The sequence below is a fragment of the Camellia sinensis genome, chromosome 5, assembly GCF_055761805.1.
Source record: "Camellia sinensis isolate YWXY chromosome 5, ASM5576180v1, whole genome shotgun sequence".
Lineage (NCBI taxonomy): Eukaryota > Viridiplantae > Streptophyta > Magnoliopsida > Ericales > Theaceae > Camellia > Camellia sinensis.
In genome coordinates this window covers 85,414,321-85,437,540 of record NC_138965.1, presented here as the reverse complement: position 1 = coordinate 85,437,540, position 23,220 = coordinate 85,414,321, and the positions used below count along the sequence as shown (strand labels likewise).

The 23,220-nt window shown below is 46.5% G+C and overlaps 1 protein-coding gene across 1 annotated transcript; it reads left to right on the top strand.

Moving 5' to 3' along the window:
• The first annotated feature begins 1,219 nt into the window (after positions 1-1,219).
• LOC145790134 (uncharacterized) lies at positions 1,220-2,361 on the top strand. Its single transcript, XM_082867967.1, has 3 exons — positions 1,220-1,448; positions 1,531-1,629; positions 1,839-2,361. The coding sequence occupies exons 1-3, from the start codon at positions 1,338-1,340 to the stop codon at positions 2,277-2,279; spliced, it is 651 nt and encodes a 216-aa protein (XP_082724093.1). The 5' UTR covers positions 1,220-1,337; the 3' UTR covers positions 2,280-2,361.
• Positions 2,362-23,220: the final 20,859 nt, after the last annotated feature.

The following is a 23,220-nucleotide window of genomic DNA, read 5'->3' as shown; positions in this document are numbered from 1 at the left end:
CAATTCCTTTCATTTCTCTGCCACCGGGGACATGACCATGACCCCTTTTGACTTTGCTGTATTGACCGGCCTTGATGTCGGAGGTTGGGCCATCCCCTATGACGAGGATATGGGCGAGTGGGAGGCCGCCTGGATGTATTTGTTGGGGGCTCGCCCACCTGTTGACAGGGTTTCAGGGAGAGTCAGGTATACTTGGTTCTCCTCCCATTTCCGGCGGGCGGAGATGGTGCCCGAGACTCCTGAGGAGACAGAGCAGTATGCTCGTGGCTTCCTGATGTTCCTCTTCGGGACTACCCTGTTCGCCGACAGAGGGAACACCATTGGGCTATATCTGCTGAGTGCTCTAGTCGACCTATCACAGGTCAGTAGATATGATTGGGGTGGCGCTGGCCTGGCTACCCTCTACTTTTACATGAGCGCGACCTCCCGCGGGCGGGGCGATTTGCTTGGCGGCTACTGGAGAGCTTGGGAGGTATTTTCTGTCCCCTCGATTTACATTTCTGCTCTTCATTACTTGTACATTGCACACACAGCGTACTTTTACAGTCTGCATTTTGCTCTCAGCATTTCGTACTTATATTCTGCATTGCTTTTCTCAGCTATGGGCTTATGTATATTTCCCATCGTTAGCCCCAGTGCTGGAGGTGGTGGGGATTCCCGTGACCCCATATTCATTGATATTTGAGGGCCCGCACCGGGCGAGGCCTCGAGAGACCCTGGTTCGCCTGCGACAGTACTTCGACACTGTGCGACACTCAGAGGTACTTCAGAACTTTCAGTTCTTTTCATTTTCATCTTTGACTTGCTCTGTATATTCTCGTTCTCTGATTGGTTTATACACTTATCATCCGCAGATTACTTGGCAGCCTTGGGCACCTCTGGGTTATGATCTCCTACTTCAGTATACCGGAGCATCAGGCATCTCCCGGTATAGGGTCCTGCTCGAAGGGCCAGTCGGCAGAGTCTGGTTCCTGGGGGAGCGCTTTCTGTGCCAGGTACGGGGGTATCTTTCTCAGGATGTTCCCGCGGTACCTCCAGCTAGTATGCGGACCGCTGACAGGCTCTCTTACTCAGAGGTAGTCGGCGCCATGCTGGGCAGTGATGCTTTGTTATATGTTGCGGAGGGGGACTACGCCACCTATCGTCACATATATTTGATGCCTCCATTGACAGAAGCTCGTATTCCGATGATGAGACCTGCCGGTACGTCATCCTCGGATCAGGCTCAGGCTCGAGCTACAGACATCCCTTCTTCTAGCAGGGCTGGCGCATCTAGAGGTGGGAGTAGACCGTTTCCTCCGAACCCGTCGATTCATCCTCATCTGGGATGGCCAGATATGCCTACTGAGTTGATGGCGTGGCAGTATGGGACTAGCTCTCCGATTCCGATTCCACTAGAGCCTCCGATGCCCAGTGATCGATACGCCATTGATCCGGACTCACCGCCGGTATGCTCCACTTTCGTCATTCATCATTTCAGATGTTTAGACACCCATTTGTTCACTGATGATTATGAACTCATTTTTGCAGCCATCGCGAGGGTACATGGAGGAGATGGTTGGGCTGGTGGCCACACTCGAGGGCATGGTCCTACGCAGGGAGGCACAGTTGTCTGTCGCGGGCATTCAGGTACCCTTCAGTTTTTTGGCATTTATCATACTTCTGATGACATGCTGATTTCTACTGCATCGATAGACTACTTGTGTAGAGCACATCTGACACACACCTCACTTGTACACTGTATTTACATGCACCCACTTTACGTAGCTTTTGCTTGTATCTGCATCTGATGTATATATTTGGACTGATGTATTTGAATTGAACTCTTTGTTTTTCAGATGCCTTCATGGTCCGGTCAGCCACAGACCAGGCCACCTGGGCCTCATTGGGGAGCTGGGCCATCTGGGCCTTATCAGGGAGCTGGGCCATCCGGGCCTTATCAGGGAGCTGGGCCATCCGGGCCTTATCAGGGGGAGGGGTCATCTCGGCCTTCCCGAGGAGCCGGGCCATCTAGGCCTTTTCGAGGAGCTCGAGGGGGGCCTGTCCGCAGACGCAGGGCTCATGTTGTGGAGGTGGAGTCTGATGAGGAGGAGGAGGAGGCTACCGACCGTCAGTTCGAGACATCTGTCGAGGAGGGAGGCTCCGGTTTTGGCTCGGGGAACAGAGGCGAGGCTGAGGAGGATCCTGAGGACGACAGCTCCGACTCTGATGATGGTGTGGAGGTTGTTCCACAAAAGAGGACCAGGCGTGCTTCTCGTTCCCGTTCCCGAGGATTTTGATGTTGCTATTTCCTGCTTTATTTTTCTTTTACTAGTAGTTTGTAGCACTTTGCACATTGTTAGGCAGTTTTGTTTTTGTAAAACCTGTACCTTTTGTTTGTTGTAAAGTATGATGAAATGAAATAGCTTTTGAAAAGGTGTTTGTATTTTGAACTTTTAGCATCGTATCGCATCATTTATTTCGCACAAAAATGAATTTGAAAGGAAATGTACATTGTGTAATCACCAAATCAGGTAGTGAACCGACGCAACAAACTAAACAACTCAACTTACTAAGATATAACAGAATCTTTAGCAAGTTTACAACTCGATAAGCAAAATGCAACAACGCAAATAAACAAGACTTTAACAAAAATTGCTTAAACAGAGAGCAATGACTCAAAACACAAAACACGTCCGCTCGACAAACAACTCGATAAGCAAAATGCAACAACTCGATAAGCAAAACTCAACAACAACAAAGTGTACTTCTGACGATCTGGGCATCGGAACGCATCCGGAATGAAGGCCTTCGACTCTCCCGTTGCATGGAAATGCTTGGAGTTCTCCTTCGAAGAGTAAAACAGGGCCAAGGAGACACACTGCAGCATTGCTAGCCATCCCGGGGAGCTGGCCGGCTATTTTTGCAAAAAGTGAATGGCTGGCCAGCCAGAGATATGCCACGGCATGGAGGACTAGAGAGCTTCTGGCCCCCCTGCTTCAACCTTCAGTTGCACTTTGTCAGATGAATGCGTGGATTGGCTCAAAGAGGAGGTACAATTTGGGCCCAGCTTGGCATCAGATGCTCCGTCCAGCTCTGGAAGGGGACACAGAGATACTTGATTCAACTATGCCCCAAATTTATTGCTTATTTAGCATTTTCAAGTTTTCTTTATGACTGTACTAAAATAAGCAACCTCGATTGTAATGCAAGAGCAAGAGAACTCTATTTTGAAATCGATGAAATTGAAAGTTATGGTACTGAAAATTTTCCACTTTTGGTCCAAAAATGGTCTAAGTCGTAAAAAGATTGATTTGAACAAAGTCAATTTTTATTAAAACTTTTCAAAACTATTTTCGATGTGGATCAGAACTGGACATGCCGAAAATCTGTCACCGAGATACACAACCTCAGATCCCTGCAACTGGAAAGTTGCCCCTAGTCTGAAGAACAATGTGGCACTTCAAAGCAACGGAAAGTTTCCCCTAGTTTGAACAGCACCGTACCGGAGATCGCGATAAATGCTGATGGATAAAGATGACTGAGGTGATCAAAATGGACAGAATTGATCGGGGAAAAAGTTTATGACTGAACTTCAAGACGAAGCTGCCTACGTATCCCAAAGATGGGAATCAAGTCTTACGTAGTTCAGGCTTAGGTTCGCTCGAGTATTTTCACTCTCCTTTTGCGCTCTAACTTTTGCCAAGGCCGCCCTTTGCGGGTTTTCAACCTTGCGAGCTCAGTTTTTATATTTTCTAATTTTTTGTGCTCTGAATTCTGCCTAGGTCGCCCTTTCGGGTTTTCGGCCTAGCGAGCCTCTCAAGGATAGTATTTCTTCAACTTGTCCATATTGATTGGTTGTGAAAACTCCAAGCCATCTAGATCCATCAAAACCACAGCCCCACCTGACCAGATAGCTTTGATGATGTAAGGACCAGTCCAATTGGGTTTGAACTTGCCCCTTGGGTCGTGGATGGGAGCTCGGTTGTCCTTGAGCACCAAATCTCCTTCTTTCAGATTCCTGGACTTAACCTTCTTGTTGAAAGCCCGGGCAATTCTGCGTTGATAACCTTGGATGTGGTACAGTGCTTTCAGTCTTCTTTCATCAAAGAGCATGAGTTCTTCGAATCTGCTTTGCTGCCAATCTGCTTCGGCTATCTGGCATTCAGCCAATACTCGTAATGATGGGACCTCAATCTCAATGGGTAGAACAGCCTCCATTCCATAGACTAATGAATATGGAGTTGCTCCAGTAGAAGTTCTGATTGAAGTCCTGTAGCCCCACAGAGCAAATGGCAGCTTGTCTGGCCAATCTCGATAGGTTTCCACCATCTTCTGTAGTATATGCTTGATATTCTTGTTGGCGGCCTCAACTGCTCCGTTGGTCTGTGGCCTGTATGTAGATGACTTATGAAAAGCCACATTGTATTTTTCCAACAAGTCTATCACTTCTTTCTTGAAGTGGGAACCATTGTCTGAAATTATTTCGTTTGGCACCCCGTAGCGACAGATGATGTTGTTCCTGATGAACTTTGCGACATGCGACGCCTTCAACACTGCGTATGATTGGGCCTCGACCCACTTTGTGAAATAATCTATCGCTACTAGGATAAACTCATGCCCGTTGGACCCCTTCGGGGTAACAGCTCCGATCACATCAATTCCCCAGACTGAAAAAGGCCACGGCGAAGTCATGTTGTAAAGTTTTGACGGCGGGATGTTCATGCGATTTGCATGAATTTGACATTTGTGGCATCGCCGAACAAAATTAATACAATCCTCCTCCATGGTTGACCAGTAGTAGCCCTGTCTGAGGATTTTTCTGGCCAGCATCACTCCATTCATGTGTGCACCGCACTCTCCCCCATGGATGGCTTCCATCAGGCGTTTTGACTCTTCAGCTTCTACACAGAGCTTATGCATTCCCAGATGACCCCTTTTGTACAGTTTTCCTCCGCAGATATTGAATTGAGCAGCCATTCTTCTGACAGCCCTCTTATCTTTGGCATTTGCCCCTAGTGGATATGTCTCATTTTCTAAGAAGTTCCAGATGTCGTAATACCAGGGGTTGCCGTCTTGAACCTCATCTATGGCGGAAATCGACTCGTATGCCGGCGCAAACTTCTGATCAATAATGACTGGACGCATCCGGACTCCGGACGGGATGTCTATCATAGAAGATAGAGTTGCTAGTGAATCTGCAAACCTGTTATTCTCTCTTACGAGGTGGGTAAAATTTAGCTTCTCAAACCGAGGAATTAACAAATCCAAGGTTTGGTGGTAGATTATCATCCTTTCCTCCTTGACCTTCCAATCTCCTTTTGCTTGAGACACAACGAGGTTCGAGTCCCCAATGACGTCCAACCGTCTTGCCCCTAGTTTCAGGGCTGCTTCCAGGCCAGCAATGCATACCTCGTACTCTGCCTCATTGTTGGAAACTTTGAATCGGAGCTTGAATGCTAAAGGGATACGGGAATCATCAGGCGCTATCAACAACACCCCTATCCCATACCCATACTGGTTTGACGCTCCGTCAAACTACATTGTCCAGATTTCATCTTCGACGTGCAGAATGGCTTCATCTGGGAATAGATACTCAACCGGGTGGTCGGCAAGGAACTCTGCTACCGCTCTGCCTTTTACTGACTTGCGCGTCACATACTTCAAATCAAATTCGGAGAGCAACAGCAGCCAACGAGCTAGCCTACCCGTAAGTGCTGGTTTCTCGAAAAGATATTTGATGGGATCCAAACGCGAAACCAACATTACAGAGTGGGCTAACAGGTAGTGCCGCAGCTTCCTGGTTGCCCATACCAAGGCCAAACAAGCCTTCTCCAGCGGTGTATAGCGGGTCTCGTAATCCAGCATCTTTTTGCTCAGATAGTATATGGCCCTTTCCACTTTGTCTTCTGACTCCTGCGCGAGCATGCAGCCCATGGTAGTCTCAGTTACCGAAAGGTACAGTATCAACGGTCTACCCGGCTCTGGCGGCGACAACACGGGCGGGTTCTGTAGATATTCTTTGATCTGCTCAAAAGCTACTTGACATCGGCCGTCCCATTGGAATTTCTTTCCTTTCTTCAGGAGACCAAAAAGTGGTTCACAAGTTAAGGTTAATTTAGAAATAAACCGTCTTATGAATTGCACTTTACCCAGAAAGCCTCGCACCTCCTTTTCAGTCTTTGGTGGTGGCATTTCTAAGATGGCCTTGATTTTGGAAGGGTCGACCTCGATGCCCCTTTGTGTGATCAGAAACCCTAACATCTTCCCTGCTGTAACACCAAACGTGCATTTCTGGGGGTTCAGTCGCAGCCGAAACTCTTTGATCCGTTGAAAGAATTTTTGTAAGGCGGTGTAGTGGCCCTCTCTATCTTTGGACTTGACAATCATGTCGTCCACGTACACCTCGACCTCCTTATGGATCATATCATGCAATATTGTAGTCGCTGCCCGTTGATACGTAGCTCCAGCATTCTTCAGCCCGAATGGCATCACTCTATAGCAATATGTCCCCCACGGGGTAGTGAACGCAGTCTTCTCCCGGTCTTCGGGTGCCATCACTATCTGGTTATAGCCTGAGAAACCATCCATAAACGAAAGCAAGGCGTGTCCTGCCGTGAAATCTACCAATTCGTCGATGTGCGGCAAGGGAAAATCGTCCTTCGGACTGGCCTTGTTCAAATCTCTGAAGTCTACACAGACCCGAATTCTGCCATCCTTCTTTGGCACCGGAACTATGTTGGCCAACCAAGTTGGATATTCAGATACCAGCAGGAACCCTGCGTCAATTTGCTTGGTGACCTCTTCCTTAATCTTGAGGGCCCAGTCCGGGCGAATCCTTCTGAGTTTCTGTTTGACAGGGCGGGCCTCTGGATCAAGAGGGATCCGGTGCTATACAATCTCAGGATCGATTCCAGGCATGTCTTCATAGGACCACGCGAAAACATCTTTAAAATCTTTTAATAAAGCGACTAAGCGCTCGCGCTCCTCTGAAGACAACGTGGACCCGATCTGGACCAGCCGCGGGTCCTTCTCAGTACCAACATTTACAGTAGTGATTTCATCCATTAAAGGTTTAACAAATCTTTCCTGCTCTTGATCGATTAATCGTTGCAAAACTGGGGGAATTTCTTCCTCGCTGTTTTCATCAAAATTTTGAAAATCCTGATTTAAGCAATAAATCAAAGGCACAGAAAAATACTCGGAAACCACATCCACATCATTCTCATTAAATACTTCCAAGCCGTCGGATTCCTCTGTTACAACAGACTCAAAAGAAAATGAAAAAGACGACCTAGACAGGACTGTGGTATCCGGGTTATCACCCCCAGGAATACCGGACTCAGACTCAGTCGAGCTAGAATCTGATTCCGACGCAGAAGATTCGGTAGAATCAGATTCCGACTCACTACCTGACCCGGAACTGCTAGATAAAAAGGCTTCTTCATACTGCCAGATGAGAGAAGGTGCGATAGATGCATCCAAGATCGGCGCTGGAAAGCCCGCAGCTATTTCATCTCCAATCACAGAAACCGAAGAGTTATCCCCCAAGCACTCTTGGCCGATCGGAGGATCTGATAGTAGACTCGCCAGTGCTACCCCCATTTCCAACTCTGTACTCTCAGGATCCACTGTTTCACATTGCTCAACCTCAGTTGGTGGGTCTGTCTGTGCTTCGGCAACGTCATCCCCAGATAGTTGTATGTCGAAGAAGATTTCAAAACCAGGCACGCGCTTCCCTTCCGCGTTTTGCCATGGCTCCGGGAAGCCGCAGAATGGAAAATCTTCCCCTTCCCGGACGAAACGTCCGTTTAGGGTACCCCAGATGGGCCTGTGTATTAAGTCAAATGGCTTCCCAGCCCTCTTTGCTTTGGCTCTTCCGGCCATTTCTTTTCCTTTCCTCAACCAGTCCTCTTTGGTGGGCAGATAACCCAGTCCAAAGGTGTGAGGGTTGTGTGGCACTTCGGCCAATACTGAGACGCCCTTCCGGCCACTTCTCCCTAATCCCATCCCAGGGGTATGTTTTAGCTTGTTCATGAGGTATATGGATTGTGCACTAACATACATGCCCTCATTCGCAGCCATGACATTCTGCACCACTTGAGCCTCGGCCAAAGTGAACCCCGATAAAAACACATCCTCCGTGCCGTGCGCGATCTCCAAGACGGGTGTAGACACCTCCGGCGGCGGATGGATCGATGAATTTCCAAAAACGATTGCTACCCCTTTCCCGTGAGGGTATTTCAGCATTTGATGTAGGGTGGAAGAGACTGCTTTGACCTGGTGCAACCACGGTCGCCCCAAAAGTAAGTTAAAGGTTGCGGGAACGTCCAAGATATGAAATTCGACATTGTGTTGTCCTGGACCAACCTTAGTTTGAATTTTAACAGTCCCCATCACTTCTCTGCTGGTATTGTCATATGCCCTGATTACTTGGGTGGTTGGGATGAAGTCCGCGGGTTTTAACCCGATTGCATATGCCGTTCTGGTTGGGCAGACATTAATCGCAGACCCGGTATCAACAAGTACCACCGGTATCCACTTATCTCTACATTCCACAGAGATATAGAGAGGTTTGTTATGGTTTGTGCCCTCAGGCGGTAGCTCCTTGTCTGAAAAGGTTAATGCCGGGGAACCTCCTCCCGGAAAAACCAGCCCAACCAGCTGTTCAGGCGTGGTGTCTATGGAAAGTTTCGACTTGTCCATGGCAGATAGGACAGCTTCTCTGTGCACTCGTGATGCCATTAGCAGTCCCCAGATGGAGATGTCTGCTTGTATTTTCTTTAACTGTTTCAGCACAGCTTCATCCTCAATCTGCTTCTCCTTCTGTCTCTCCGCTTCTCTATCTTTCCCGGATGCTTCGGGTTGGTCTAGGTGTGGGGGCTTGAAGTACCGCCCACTTCTTGTCATGTGGTCCACTTTATCAAGATACCAAGTATCATCTGGTTGGCCATTTCCCCAGTCTTCATCGGTGTGGGCAAGACACAAATCGTCATCTTCCCACCACATTCCGCTGGCGGCCAACAGGCATCTGTCCGGCTCCAGTCTACTCGCACTTTCAGTGCTCTCTGTCCAAATGCTCGTAGCATTGTCTGTCTTTGTGCACACAGCACTTTCGGTCCCCTCAGGGCCCTTCGCCTTTCTGGCTCTCTCAGCTTCCTCAAACTTTCCTTGCTCCAACTGCGTCAGTACAGTTGTTTGTTCAACAGTTCCCACATCCGTAATGCCCATGTCCTGAGCGGAATTCTTAACACCGGCGCTCTCCGGCGGTACAACTTGATTTTCGGCCGTTCCGGCCACAAGTGATGTTTCTGCCCCTGCCGGGCTCTGTTCTGGTTGGGCTTCCCCCACTGCATCCGGTTGATCTTCAAGCCATCCAGTGGCCTCCTCTGATCCCTCATAATCATTCCAGTTAATGGACGCGTCCTCCAACTCCTGATCATCGCGAAATTGCAAGTTAGCCAAGTCCTCATCTATGGTTGTCGGCTCATCTGCCCATAGCCCAGATCCATCCCCTCGGATCATGCACAGTTCTCCTGTCTCGGGAAATTCTACAATTAGCCCACTTCGGCTCGTTGATAGGATGTGCCTGCTCGGATCATAAGCTCCCTCAGCAAAATTCTGCCCAGTCCCAGATTTAACATACTCATTCTCTCCTAAAATCTGCCCTGCCTTGTCTTCGATGGTCACCACCACCGGCTCCGGTTGGGTTTTGGAGATGTCCACCATGCACAAAAGGTCAGTGCAAGCGGGGAGGAGCACCTCCGGCTTGGGTAGGTGGGTGGGCGTAATATAGATGCTAGGATCGTAAGACACGACCCCAGTCTGGATGAAATTAATTCTGTTGGGAGGGGGAGGTTGGTTATGTGGTGGAAGAGGGTTAGTTGTGACATTAGGTTTATCAGGAGGCGCAATTACCTGTTTGTCAATAAGATCTTGGACCTCATGACGTAATCTGTAACAACGGTCGGTATCATGACCGTGTTGTTAGTGGTATGCGCAATATTTTGACGGGTCATATGAGGGAGGGAGTGGATTTGGTAATGGTTTTGGTTCCAGGGGTTTTAAATGATTTTTCCTGATCAGTATTCCCAGAACCTTGGACAGGGGCATGTATAGTTGGGTGAAGGTTCTTTGGCCCCGGGGTTGGAATCGGTTGTTTTGTGAGTTACTTCCGGACGCGCCGGAGAATGGTGTGGCAGTCATGGGCCTTGGAGGGGGAGGGGGAGGGGGAGTGGTGGTGACCATGCCAACTTCCGAGGCTCTTGTATTAGCAGCGCCGCTCGGGCCTGCATTGTTGTTACGGTTAAAGGTCCTCCTCGGTTGTTCTCTGTCCTGGTCAAACAGGCCTTGCCTCATAACATCTTCTATTTGCACCCCCATATCATGTAAATCTGCGAAAGTAGGGAAGGGGACCACAATCATTCTTTGCATTAACTTGGGGTGGAGATTGCGCACAATCATCCGGATTTGATCTCTATCAGTGGGCCTTAAAGTCATCGTCGACGCCTTTGCCCTCCATCGGATCACAAAGTCCGAGAAAGACTCCTTAGGCTCTTGCCTTGTTGTTTCAAGATCACGGGTTGTGATCTCGATCTGAGTATTATACGAATATTGTGTGACAAAGGCCTCAGCCATCTCGTCCCAATTCTTCTTCACCTCATCCGATAAAATTGCGTACCAATGGGAAGCCACACCCGACAGGGTTCGGCCGAATAATGAGAGCTTCTGTTGTCGTGTAAGGCCCATTGGCCGCAAGACATCCGCAAACAGTCGGATATGGACCATGGGGTCACCAGTCCCGTCAAAACGGTCTATTTGTGGCATTTTGAATCTATCGGGGAGCGTCACGGCCTCCTCGGTATATCCGTCTCCGATATCCGGCATAGCCTTAGCCCCTTGGGATTTTTTGAAAAGCTTCTCCAGTTTGCTCAATTTCAGAGCTGTTTGATCAACCTCGACCTCGGATGGAGAGTCCGGGTGATTGGATGTGTGGACTTTGGACAGTTGTGGTGGAATCGGGGGCGGGACAGGCCCCGTTGGAAGGCTCGTGTCCTCTTGCAGAATTTGGACAGCCGGTACGGTATTCTGGGTGTTAGGAGGGACGTCCTGAATAACAGGGGCCTTCTCAGGTAATGGGGCTCCTGCTGGAGGAGGAATCTGGTGTGAAGCAGATGCTGTACTCTGTTGTTGCAATCTGGTAATCAGTTCAGCCTGCTGAGTCATAATTTCAGCTTGCTGCTTAGCGAGTTCATCTCGGCGGACGGCATCTTGTTGCATAGCCCGCATGGTTTCCTGCATCTGGCGCATCATTTCCTCAACTCCTGTCGGTGTTGTCATACTGCTTCGATTTGTCTGAACTACTGGCAGATTTGTCTCAAGGGGGATCTCAGTCCAACTGTCCACTGGTGGGGGATACCACTGTTCTGGTGCTCTCAATTCAGATGTACTGCGCTTCCTTTGCTTCCTTCTTGTAACAGGGGGTAGAGAATGGAACACTGGCTGTCCGTCGATTAGATCCTCAGATCGGTGGAGTCGACGACCTCGTGTCCAAGGTGCTTGGGGAATGCCTGTTGGGTCGGAAGCAATCGTGCTAAAACTGACCTAGTAAAAGATAAATAAAGCGAAAAGGAAATAAATAAACAGATAAATGGACAGCACAACAGCTTAAAATAAAATGCAAGACACACAGTCGGGCACACAGTCAAAAAGCTGAACAACATACTGTCCTGAAACACTGGTTATTATCCCTGTATCACTGTCCCCTAACACTGAATCTGATACCCGCAGATAACTGATTCTCAAATACTGGCTGATGCTCGCAGGTCTGATACCCATAATGCTGAACTGATGCCCGCAGGCCTGACACTGACAATACTGAATTGATGCCCGCAGGCCTGTTGCCCAAACTCATATACTGATACATGCATTCCTGTAGAGACGCACTCTAAAGCACATAACAGATAAGTGAGAGCCAAAACACCCCTATGTTGGGGTAGGGTTTCCCTGTCCTATTTTGTCAGGAGCTAGGGTTTCACTATGCACGCAGCGATTTCAAACAACCTATAAACGGGTAAGCATCCTGTCCTAGTTTGGAATGGTCACTATGGATCCGAATATGCACTAGGTCGAATGGTCAAAGAGGGTGCCCCGGTAAACCGGGGTTTGTGTTCCCATACTGGCAGAGCCCACAACCGGTCAGCCTTATGGTCATGCCTTGACAAGACAAGCCTCCGGCAAACCGTTCAGGAATAGCAGATGGCAAACACGGTGTCCTAGGCGCACCAATGCAAATGCAATGCAAAGAAACACACAAGTGTAATCAAAAACAGATATCATGAGTTCGAGTCAAGTTCTCTATATCCCCAGCAGAGTCGCCAGAAACTGTAACAGGCCCGCGGGGGGGCCTCGCTACAGCTCGGACTCGACTTTCGCAGTCACGGTTCTTAATCTGAACCAAAGAGTCCAAATCCGGCAAATCGTTTTAGGAAAACAGATTTTGAAAAAGTAGTGCCAAACATGGACTGCTTTGCCAGATACAGAGTCGCCACCTAAATATTTTATTTTGGGAAATTTAGGAAACCCTGACTCGGTGCCAAAAGGCCACGTGTCCGTCATCACCAAAGTTGCCTCGGCTCGGGAACTTGGGTACGATTGGGGAAGGTCACTTCGTGAGCACCCCCGCTCGCCCGGTCATAGACCGGCCTCTACTAACCATGATATCAATTTTTGAAAACATTGTATGTTCTTATTCCGGTTATTAGCCTAGGTTACTATGTGATGCTCGCAGCATATAAATATAGACTGGGTCGTCCGAATTGGAACAAAACATTTCATGCTTGTTTATTTGAAAATGGTTTGATGGTGCTACCCGCAAGTAGGCTAAGACGTGGATTTGCCACCCTCGGGTGGGCTTAGAAAAATGTGATTTTGCCACTATCTAGTGGGCTTAAAACTCACAGTCAATGAATTGTCCCAATTCAAGTAACCCAACCTTCACCCACAGGCATTCAGGCAGATATTTCACATAAGCACATAGCCTCATGGTAAGCATGCTATTCATGGCAATCACTCACACACATGCAAGGATGCTAAAGCATAAAACTTACCGAGTACTCCAAGCCAAAATAGGAATTTATTAGAAATCATGCATGATCCTAAGTATACAGAAATGCTTAATGCAACACATGCAAAAATGCAAACTATAGCGGGCTCGGCTATTCTAAGATGGCATATGAAATGCTACAACTATCATGTATTCAATTTGGAATTGAAAGTACAATGCAGTTAGTATGATGCGCCGAGCCCGGTGCATGCAATACAGATGAATGATGCAAACATGCTGTCATACTGTATGCTAATTTAAACATGCCCTAATCTAACCATCATAAGCAGGTAAATAAAAGAGAGAAAGACGTGGGGTTGGAAGACATACAACACACACACGCACACTTATTACAGTTGCGCCCTCACTCGGAGGGTCCGAATAAATAATACAGTCCCCAAAATAAAAGAATATTACAGTCCAAAATATTACAGAATTCAAATTAATTAATGAATTAACTAGAAAGCAAATAAACTGGCTTGCAAGCCAGGGACTGCCTTGCTTCTGGTGGATGATGCATGTCCGGACTGTCTTGCGCGGAAATCCACCGGAATGCCCCAATTAGCCTCTGTTTACACCTGTTATTTTTTGAAAAGCGTGCCAAGTCCCGGAAAGTTTCTGATTCCTGATTTTGCTGCAACAGAGAGCAAGAAAGGGGCATAGCAATGTATTTGCACAAATATATGCATGTCTCGATCCTCGTGCCACCAATCACGCATACCGAGGCATGATGGCCGAAGAGTCGAAATGCACTGCTCAATATAGGATTAATGCACATGAAACTACAGCTAAAACCTAACTCCATCATGGATGATCCGGAGTGTCGGTGACTGGGGAATTGAGACACATTCCGTTACTCGGAGTACGAAATATACCTCGTTTCATGTGCCCAGGCTAACTCCTATTCCGGACATGGTGCAATGTGCATGATATGCATGAAATGCAACTAGGATACAATCCTAACATACTCAAAGCTATGAAAATGAGATGCCTCGAAATGCGTGCACACGGGCACGCAAACCGAGGTAATGGTAAATGCAGTGAAAATGAGGTGCCTCGAAATGCGTGCACACGGGCACGCAAACCGAGGCAATAACAGATGCAATGCAAATGAGGTGCCTCGAAGTGCGTGCACGCGGGCACGCAAACCGAGGCGATGACAGATGCAACGAAAATGAGATGCCTCGAAGTGCGTGCATGCGGGCACGCAAACCGAGGCGATGACAGATGCAATGAAGATGAAATGCCTCGAAGTACGTGCAAGCGGGCACGCAAACCGAGGCGATGACAGATGCAATGAAGATGAGATGCCTCGAAGTACGTGCACACGGGCACGCAAACCGAGGCGGTGCTAAAGTGACATGGAAATGACAAATGGGCTTATACCAACATAAGTGAGCCTCAGCCACACTCACATCGGATGCCGATGGCAGAAAATGAAGTGCCTCGAAATGCGTGCACACGGGCACGCAAACCGAGACAATGCATACGCAATGCATATGACATACAGAATGCAATATGGACTTATACTAACATGAGTGAGCCTCAGCCACACTCACATAAGACGCCGGCGGATGAAAATGAAGTGCCTCGAAATGCGTGCACACGGGCACGCAAACCGAGGCAGTGATAAAATGCAATGAAATGGCATGGAAATGGCAAGTGGGTTTATACCAACATGAGTGAGCCTCAGCCACACTCACATCGGATGCCGATGGCAGAAAATGAAGTGCCTCGAAATGCGTGCACACGGGCACGCAAACCGAGGCAATGATAAAATGCAATGAAACATGGGAAAAATGATATGCAAGCATGCTAATGGAATTTCAGCAACAAAATATGGGGGAAAACAGTCCCGAAATGAAGCGAAATGACATGAAATGCAAGGAAATGACCCGAAATGCAACATTAGGCATCCGAAATGGCCTATAGCCATACTAAACATGCACAATATGGACATGCCATACAAAGACAGAAGCTAGACAGTCCCAAAATAAGCACTTTTCCAGTTATAAACATGGCCAAACAGCAAGTATAGGTATGGCGAAAATAGCATGCAAGAATAGGGGCCAAAAGAGGGGTAATGAAGCAAGTGGTATAAGCAAAACTCAAACTGAAAAATTTCCTTCTACAACACTGAAGATGGACCAAAAATATGAACATTTACAGTATATGGCAGCCTCAAAATCAATATACAAACATGCTAAAAATATGATGCAAAATAAGGCTCAAAAGGTGCTAAAACATGAAGTGTATAAAATAATCACCAAACAGAAAAAAAAATGTGAATGAAACATGAAGTATAGGCCAAAATAAAACCACTTTCAGTTCGGACCAAGGTCCAAAAACAGAAGCAAAGAGGGCTATTAATTTATGCAAAAATGGGGCTAAATAGGGGATATAACTACAAATGACATATGGAAACACCAAACAATGTTGAGCCCTTCTCCAATGTTGAAGAGGGGCTCAAAATAAGCCCTAAATCAGTTTACCACATGCTCGAAAATAAATTGCCCATGGGTCAAAAATAGCATGCAAAACTATGACATACAAGATGGTCAATGAAGCAAGTGTATTATGGAGGGCTCAAACAGGGTTGAGCCCTTAATGAGAAGTGAAGATGAGTTCAAAATATGGCCCTTTTCAGTTAGGGCCGAAGCTTGAAACCAAAAAGAGATGAGGCTTAGAAATAGATCAAAGGAAAGGGTCAAAAGGATCAAAGTGTAACTTACCCTTGAAGATCCAAGCTTTTGTTACTTCTTGGGTTGATTTGCAGCTTCTTTAGCCTTCAAGAATCCCTCCTAGGTGCTGGAAATGAGATGGTGGTGGTGGAGCTTGGTGGTGTAGAAGGAATGAAGATTATAGACTTAGGGTTTTTTTAAGAATTGAAGAAGAAGACAATGGAGTTTAGGGTTTATGCTTGGAGAAGAATTTTTCTAACCCTCATGAAGAAGACCCTCAGCTGGTTATAAGGTCAAGAAAGGGGTGTAAAAGGGGGGTCAAATGGAGAGGAAAACTCTCTCCCAAAATATCCCCCGGATACAGAAAATATCTGGGGGATATTGCCCCACAGCTGGAAAGGGTACAGTGAGGAGAGCACGGCCGGCCGCTCACTTTGGCTGGAGGTGGCCGGCCGGCCACACCCCCTAGCCGGCCGGCTAGGGGTCAAAAGGGTCAACCAGCTTTTCTGGCCGGCCAGGTATTGGGGAGGTAGCCCTATGTGTGTACAACACAACCATGTAATTGAAATTCCAAGAAAGTGGGCCCAAGGGGTTCAACAATGGCTCGGAAAGAGGGGGTCAAAAGGGTCAAGTTGACTTACTGGCCGGCCATGAACTTTTAGGGGCCTCTCAGGTGTGTACATCACAGATATGTGGTTCAAAGTTCAAGAAAAAAGGTCCAAGGGGTTCAACATTAGCCCGGAAGAAAGGGGTCAAAAGGGTCAGGTGACCTTAATGGCCGGCCATGAACTTTTAGGGGCCTCTCAGGTGTGTAGATCACAGATACGTGGTTGAAAGTTGGCAACGCTAGCTCTAAGGTATTCAACATTAGCCCGGAAGTGCGAAAAACGGGCGCCGAGAGGCTCGGGAGGAGAGATAACTGGTTGCTGCAACAATTGCTGGCCTCCCACCCTTCAGTGACCTTCCTCGGGATAAAACAGAGGTACCTACCAAAAATGAGCGAAAACCGTTGCAAAACGAATGTTCCGGAGCCAAAACACGCAGTTCGGGGTCCCGGAAATGGGCTGTTAAGCACCGAAAATTGTATTCGACCTCGAAGTGGGTTTCTCAGCCCCCAGTGTCCCTCAAAATGGATGAAATAAGATGTATGCCAAAAATCAGAGCAATAGGAGATGGTTAAGCGGTCCCGAACCGAGGCACACGGCCTGACGGCTCCGAAAACCGGGAACCGGACTCCGAAATGGGCAAAATGGCCTACGGCCACCAAATGTAGCCTACAGACATTGAGAAATGGTCTACGAGACCTCTCCCTCCCTTCAGGAAAAGAAACAGAGAAAACCGAGTCTGGTTCGCAAACCGAGACAAGGCACAGAAAAGGGTTCGGAAGTCCGGAGGCAGGGCTTACGGCCGCGACTCTGAAACTTCTGAACGAGCACATTATGCAACATCACCAAGCGCTCAATCGGTGACGTCTGAGTCTTAAGGTCGGTCAAAAATGGGGTGTCTACAGAAAGCTAAGGGTATGTGGGAATTTTCGGGTGCTATCAGCAACACCCCTATCCCATACCCGTGCTGATTAGACGCTCCGTCAAAGTACATAGTCCAAACCTCTTCTTCGACCTGCAAAATGGCCTAATTTGGGAACAAATATTCTACTGCTTCGTCTCCCTCCACTGGGTGATCGGCTAGGAACTCCACTACCGCTCTCCCTTTCATAGACTTGCGAGTCATATACTTCAACTCAAATTTGGAGAGAAGAAGCAACCAACGGGCTAGCCTACCCGTAAGCACTGGTTTCTCGAAGAGATATTTGATGAGATCCAATCTTGAAACCAGAATTACGGAGTGAGCTAACAGGTAGTGCCTCAACTTCCTGGTAGCCCATACCAAGGCTAAGAAAGCCTTCTCCAGCGGAGTGTAATGGGTCTCATATTCCAGTATCTTCTTGCTCAGGTAATAGATGGCCTTCTCCACTCTATCCTTAGATTCCTACGCAAGCATGCAACCCATAGTCGTGTCGGTTACTGACAAGTAGAAAATCAACAGCTTCTCTGGCTCTAGCGGCGACAACGCGGGTGGGTTCTGTAGATACTGCTTGATCTGCTCAAAAGGAACTTGGCATCGGTTATCCCATTAGAATTTCTTTCCCTTCTTGAGGAGACCAAATAGTGGTTCAGAAGTCAAGGTTAATTTTGTAATAAACCGTCTTATGAATTGCACTTTACCCCGAAAGCCTCGCACCTCCTTTTCAGTCCTTAGTGGTGGCATTTCTAAGATGGCCTTGATATTGGAAGGATTGACTTCGATGCCCCTTTGTGTAATCAAGAACCCCAACATTTTCTCCGCTGTAACACCAAAAGTACATTTCTAAAGATTTAGTCGCAACCGATATTCCTTGATCCGTTGGACAAATTTCCTCAAGGCAGTGTAGTGGCCTTCCCTTTACTTGGCCTTGACAATCATGTCGTCCACATACACCTCAACCTCTTTGTGGATCATATCGTGCAAGATAGTGGTCGCAGCCTATTGATAAGTAGCCCCAGCATTGTTTAAACCGAACGGTATCACCCTGTAGCAGTAGGTTCCCCACGGCGTGGTGAAGGCAGTCTTCTCTCTGTCCTCAGGTGCCATCAAGATCTGGTTGTACCTGGAAAACCCATCCATAAAGGAGAGCAGCGCTTGCTGTAGACCACCTGAAATCACTCCGCACACGACGGCATGAATTGGGTTCTAGCTACTACAGTTCGGACTCATGTCACGGTTCTGAATCTAATCTTACAAAGTGAAATGTAAGACTGATAAATTACCAAAGAGTCCAAATCCGGCAAATCGTTTTGGAAAATCGATTTTAATCAAAAAGCGCCAAACATGGACTGCTTTGCCATATTTCAAAGTCACCACCTAAATATTTTGTTTTGGGAAATTTAGGAAACCCTGACTCGTGCCTAAGGCCACATTTCTGTCATCACCAAAGTTGCCTAGGCTTGGGAACTTGGGTACGAGGGGGGAAAGTCATGAAATGAGCACCCCCGCTTGCCCGATCAAAGATCGGCCTCTACTAAACATGATATGTTGTTTTAAAAACACGTGTTTTTATTCCGGTTTATTAGCTAACCTTACTATGTGATGTGCACAGCATACAAGTATAGACTAAATCACTCGATTTTGGAACAAAACATCTCATGTTTGTTTTTCAAAAATGGTTTGAAGATGCTACTCGCAAGTAGGCTAAAATGCAGATTTGCCACCTAACAAGGTGGGCTTAAAACATGATGATTTGTCACTCCAAGTGGGCTTAAAACTCACATTTTGATGAATTGTTCCAATTCAAGCAATGAAGCCTTCATCCACAGGCACTCACGCAGTTAATAGCAGTTAAGCAAATAGCCTCATGGCAAGCATGCTATCATGGCAACACTTACACTCATGCAAGATGCTAAAGTGTAAACACTCACCGAGTACTCCTATCCAAAACAGAAGCTAGTTAGTAATCAATGCATGATCCTAGCTATGTTAAAATGCCTAGTGCAACACATACAAAACGTAACTAAATAGGCTCGGCTATTCTAAGATGGGATATGAGTGCAACACTCGATAACATGCTTTGAAACACGTATTCAAGTAAGTATTGAATTCAATGCAGTTTGAATGATGCACCGAGCCCGTTGCATGCAATACGAATGAATGATGCACGCATGCAAAGCATAAGGTATGCTAATTGAGATATGCCCTAAACTAACCATCGAAAGCTGATAAGTAAAAGGGGGAAAGAAATGGGGGTTGGAAGACATGCACACACACACGCACCCTTATTACAACATTTTCCCTCTTGACGGAGGGTCCGAATAAATACGCTAACCCTATCTAAGCTAAGCTAAACTAACTAATCTAATTATCTAATTAGACTAATTATTACACAACCAAATTGAATAACTAGCTACAACTAATTATTACATTACTTTAACTAATCAAACAAATTAATTAAATTACAATTTCAAGCTAGACAACAAGTAAAACTATAAATTAGGCTGCCTTGGCTCTGCCTTGAACAATGAAGGATGCATGCTCTCAATTGCCGCCTCGAAACGCCTTCCGGATTGCCCTTGAAAGGCTCTGTTTGCAGGGTGTCTTTATGAAGTTTCTGCTCCATCTTACCAAAACCACATTGAGGAATCCACCAGTGGCCTGCCGGCCATAAAGGCTTGCTGCCAACCTGCCAGCCAGGGGTATGCACCGCCAGCCAAAAGTAAAGCGCTGTCGGCCATCTACAAGGCACTGCCGACCACTAGTATGCTGCAACACCATTCTGCAACAAAGCACAAACTAGAGGAAAAGGGATGGTCTCCCAAGGGCATGTACGTACTTTGCCACTCCATATCACCTCAAAACATCAATGGAGAAGCATCATTGGATCCAAGACCACCAATCAAGCATCACAATGCATGATGGCCAAAGATCTACCTTGCACAAATTCGATGAATGCACAACAAACAAAACAAGCAAATCACTAAGACCACAGCCTTATCATGAGTGATCGAAGGCAATGGAGACAAAGGGGATTGGCTCACTTTCATCACTTTGAGTATGAAGTGGGCCAATCCACCTTGTGTTCAACATAACGTCCGGTTGAACACGATGCAACGCAACATAACACATGTTTATCTTAGCATGTTAAAGACACTAAGCCATGCAAGCCAAGCATGCAAGACATGTTGTGGAACCAAGAGCACTAAAGCAAGCAAAGAGAATCATACAAGAGGCAAGCAATACATGGCACAAATGACTAAACTAGCTCTGGACAGAGTTCAATTAGGCAAAAACATGGACCCAAAACATGCTGAGATGGAAGCTCAAAAGCTTACACAAGCATGCATGCAAGTTGGCTTACAAGTGAAGTATAAGGCTCAACCCTCAAACATAATGAAAGGGCAATAAGTGCAAGAATATGACAGAGGTATATTGTAGACACCCCATTTTTGACCGTCCTCAAGACTTGGACGTCATCGTTTGAACACTCGATGATCATCCATGTTCGTGTTTGTGTTCGTCTTGAGTTCTCGAAGGTTTCGGTCGCACGCCTTGCCTCAAGACCTCTCGACTTGTTTGTTTTGTGCTTGGTTGTACACCAAACACTTGTGTTTTTGCTTCTGAGGGCAGGGAATGGCTTGTTGGCCATCCCCACACCTCACCGACCTTGTCTTGAGGCCACCGGCTCTGTTTTCTTGCAACCAGCCAAATATTTTGGTCGGTCGGCAATGTTTTTGGTTGGCCGGCCATTTTTGTTGGTCAATCGGCCATATTTTCTAGTCGACCCATTTTCATCTGCTTTTGACAGATATTTTGGCATCCACATTTCCCCCCCTCCATACACGTGTATGGAGGGATTTGCCTCTTGTTTAGCTTCTCTTGGAAGCTTGAGGATTTGAACCTCTATAAAGAGGGAGCCCCTCCTCCCTCCTCCAGGTTCAGAGAATTAGGGTTGAGAAGTTTATATCCATCTATCTCTATAATTCCTTCTCTTTGCCTTTGTGTGTGTGTTTTGTACCCTAAAGTGACTTTTGTTCACACTATTGCACACAAACACCTAGTGTTACACCATCCTTGGTTGATGAGGCTCTAAGGAGTTGTTGTTAGGGTTCTTGGGCTAGTTTTGATCTAAGAAAGGTGCTGGAGTGGTGTTCTTGAAGAGGTTCTTCAAGGGTGAGAAACTACCCTCTTTATTCCCCATTTTTGCACAAGCTTTTAACCTATCTTGCATATTGTTTTAAGCTTCAACTATAACTGATAAAAGTTCTTTCTTTTAGTTCTTAAAATAGTTGTTTAAGATGACTTTGGTGTTTGGGGTTGTTTACCCCCTCTTAGGCTTTGTTTGGCCTCTTTTTTATGCCTTTTTTGTGAGCTTCGGGACCACCTTGTATTGGCCTTCTCACCACTGAAATCTAGAGGGATTTCAGTGGTGGAGATGGTGTTTTGAGGTCCTAAGAAGGAGAGGGCCATCCCCTCTCCTTGTTGTCTTCAATACTTGCCATATTTGCCTCATATGTGAACACCTTTGTTAAGTTCATGTTGACCATGTCTTAGCTGGTATTTGTGGTTGTCTTGCCATGATATAGCACTATTTTGAGTTGGTTTAGACATGCCATGTATGCCTCATACACTTGTCTTGTAATCCCATGTTTTGGCCTTAACATCCATCATGTTGTAACATGTGTTTTTTAGCATGATTTTGGCTCAATTTTGTGAAGCTTCTAGCCTTGTTTTAACATGCCCGAGCTCTAATTTTGGTTGTTTTGGTCATCCATGACTTGCTTTGTATAGCCACCATTGTAGCCTAGCTTGTAGGCTTTATTGGATGCTTTGACATGCTTTATTTGGGTCATTTCAGTGGTTTGGCATCACTTGTAATGTCGTTTCAGTCCATATGACATGCTTGTATACTTGCACTTCTGACTCCTTTAATGTCTTAAAGAGTTAGTAGTTTATGCCTCATGAATATGTCATTGTGTATGCCATCAAGCTTAGACCATTTAGATGCCATCTAAGTGGGTTTTTGGGCTCATTTTAACATGTCATATCTCTGATTTTTGTTGCTTGAGTCATGCCATGTTTGATTGTATTAGGTGTAGTGTAACACCTCTTCGGTGGCCTTGCATGCCTCATGATTTTGCCCCTTTAATCTAGCTTGTATTGGCTAGTTTCGAGCTCACTTTTGGTCTTGTTTAGACCTGCCTTGGGATTATTTTAGGTCCCCTTGGCCCTTTGGGGCTTGTTACATGTAGCCTCGGTTTAAGCCCTTTGGCTAGTTTCAAGTTTTGGACTTTATGGCATGCCTTACTTGCATGGTTTGGTTGATTTGGCATCATCCTTAACATGATTTTAGAGTTTATCATGTTTTTCATTTGCCCATGTTTCTCTCCTTTTAAGTGTTCTTAAAAGTTGTCCTTTTGTGCTTAAGTATTGGATCATTTAGCATGCATGTTTGTACGTATATTTGTCCACCATTTCTCAGCATTTTGGCCACTATTTTGGACCTATTAGAGAGCTGTCCTTCTTGGTGTAAGTCCATCCTTTGCATGTTGTTGCATGCTCGCCTTGTATGCTGTTGCATACTTTGCCCATCACATGTCGTTGCATGCTTAAGTTGCATTTTGCATCCTTGTTAGCCTGCATATTGTCATGCATTTGATATGTTGATTACATGCTTGCATGTTTGCATGCTTGTTCACATGCTTGAGTTGTTTGCATGCTTGTTTGCATGCTTAGGTTGCATAGCTTTGTGTGTGCATTGCCTTGCCTCTTGATCACACATGATAGAGGTTAAGGTCCCTTATGTGTTTTGTGCATTTCATTTGATATTGAATTGCACGCTTGACTCTTTTGGGCCATCATGCAATAGGGTCAAGAACCATGCTTCTCTAAGTCTCAAACATGCTGAGGAGGGTGGTGGTGCATAAA

Excerpts from the sequence above, each read along its gene's own strand:
- LOC145790134 (XM_082867967.1), top strand. The coding sequence starts at position 1,338 with ATGCCTACTGAGTTGATGGCGTGGCAGTATGGGACTAGCTCTCCGATT. Across the intron at positions 1,449-1,530 it reads TTGATCCGGACTCACCGCCG|CCATCGCGAGGGTACATGGA; the intron begins GTATGCTCCACT and ends TCATTTTTGCAG. Across the intron at positions 1,630-1,838 it reads TGTCTGTCGCGGGCATTCAG|ATGCCTTCATGGTCCGGTCA; the intron begins GTACCCTTCAGT and ends TTTGTTTTTCAG.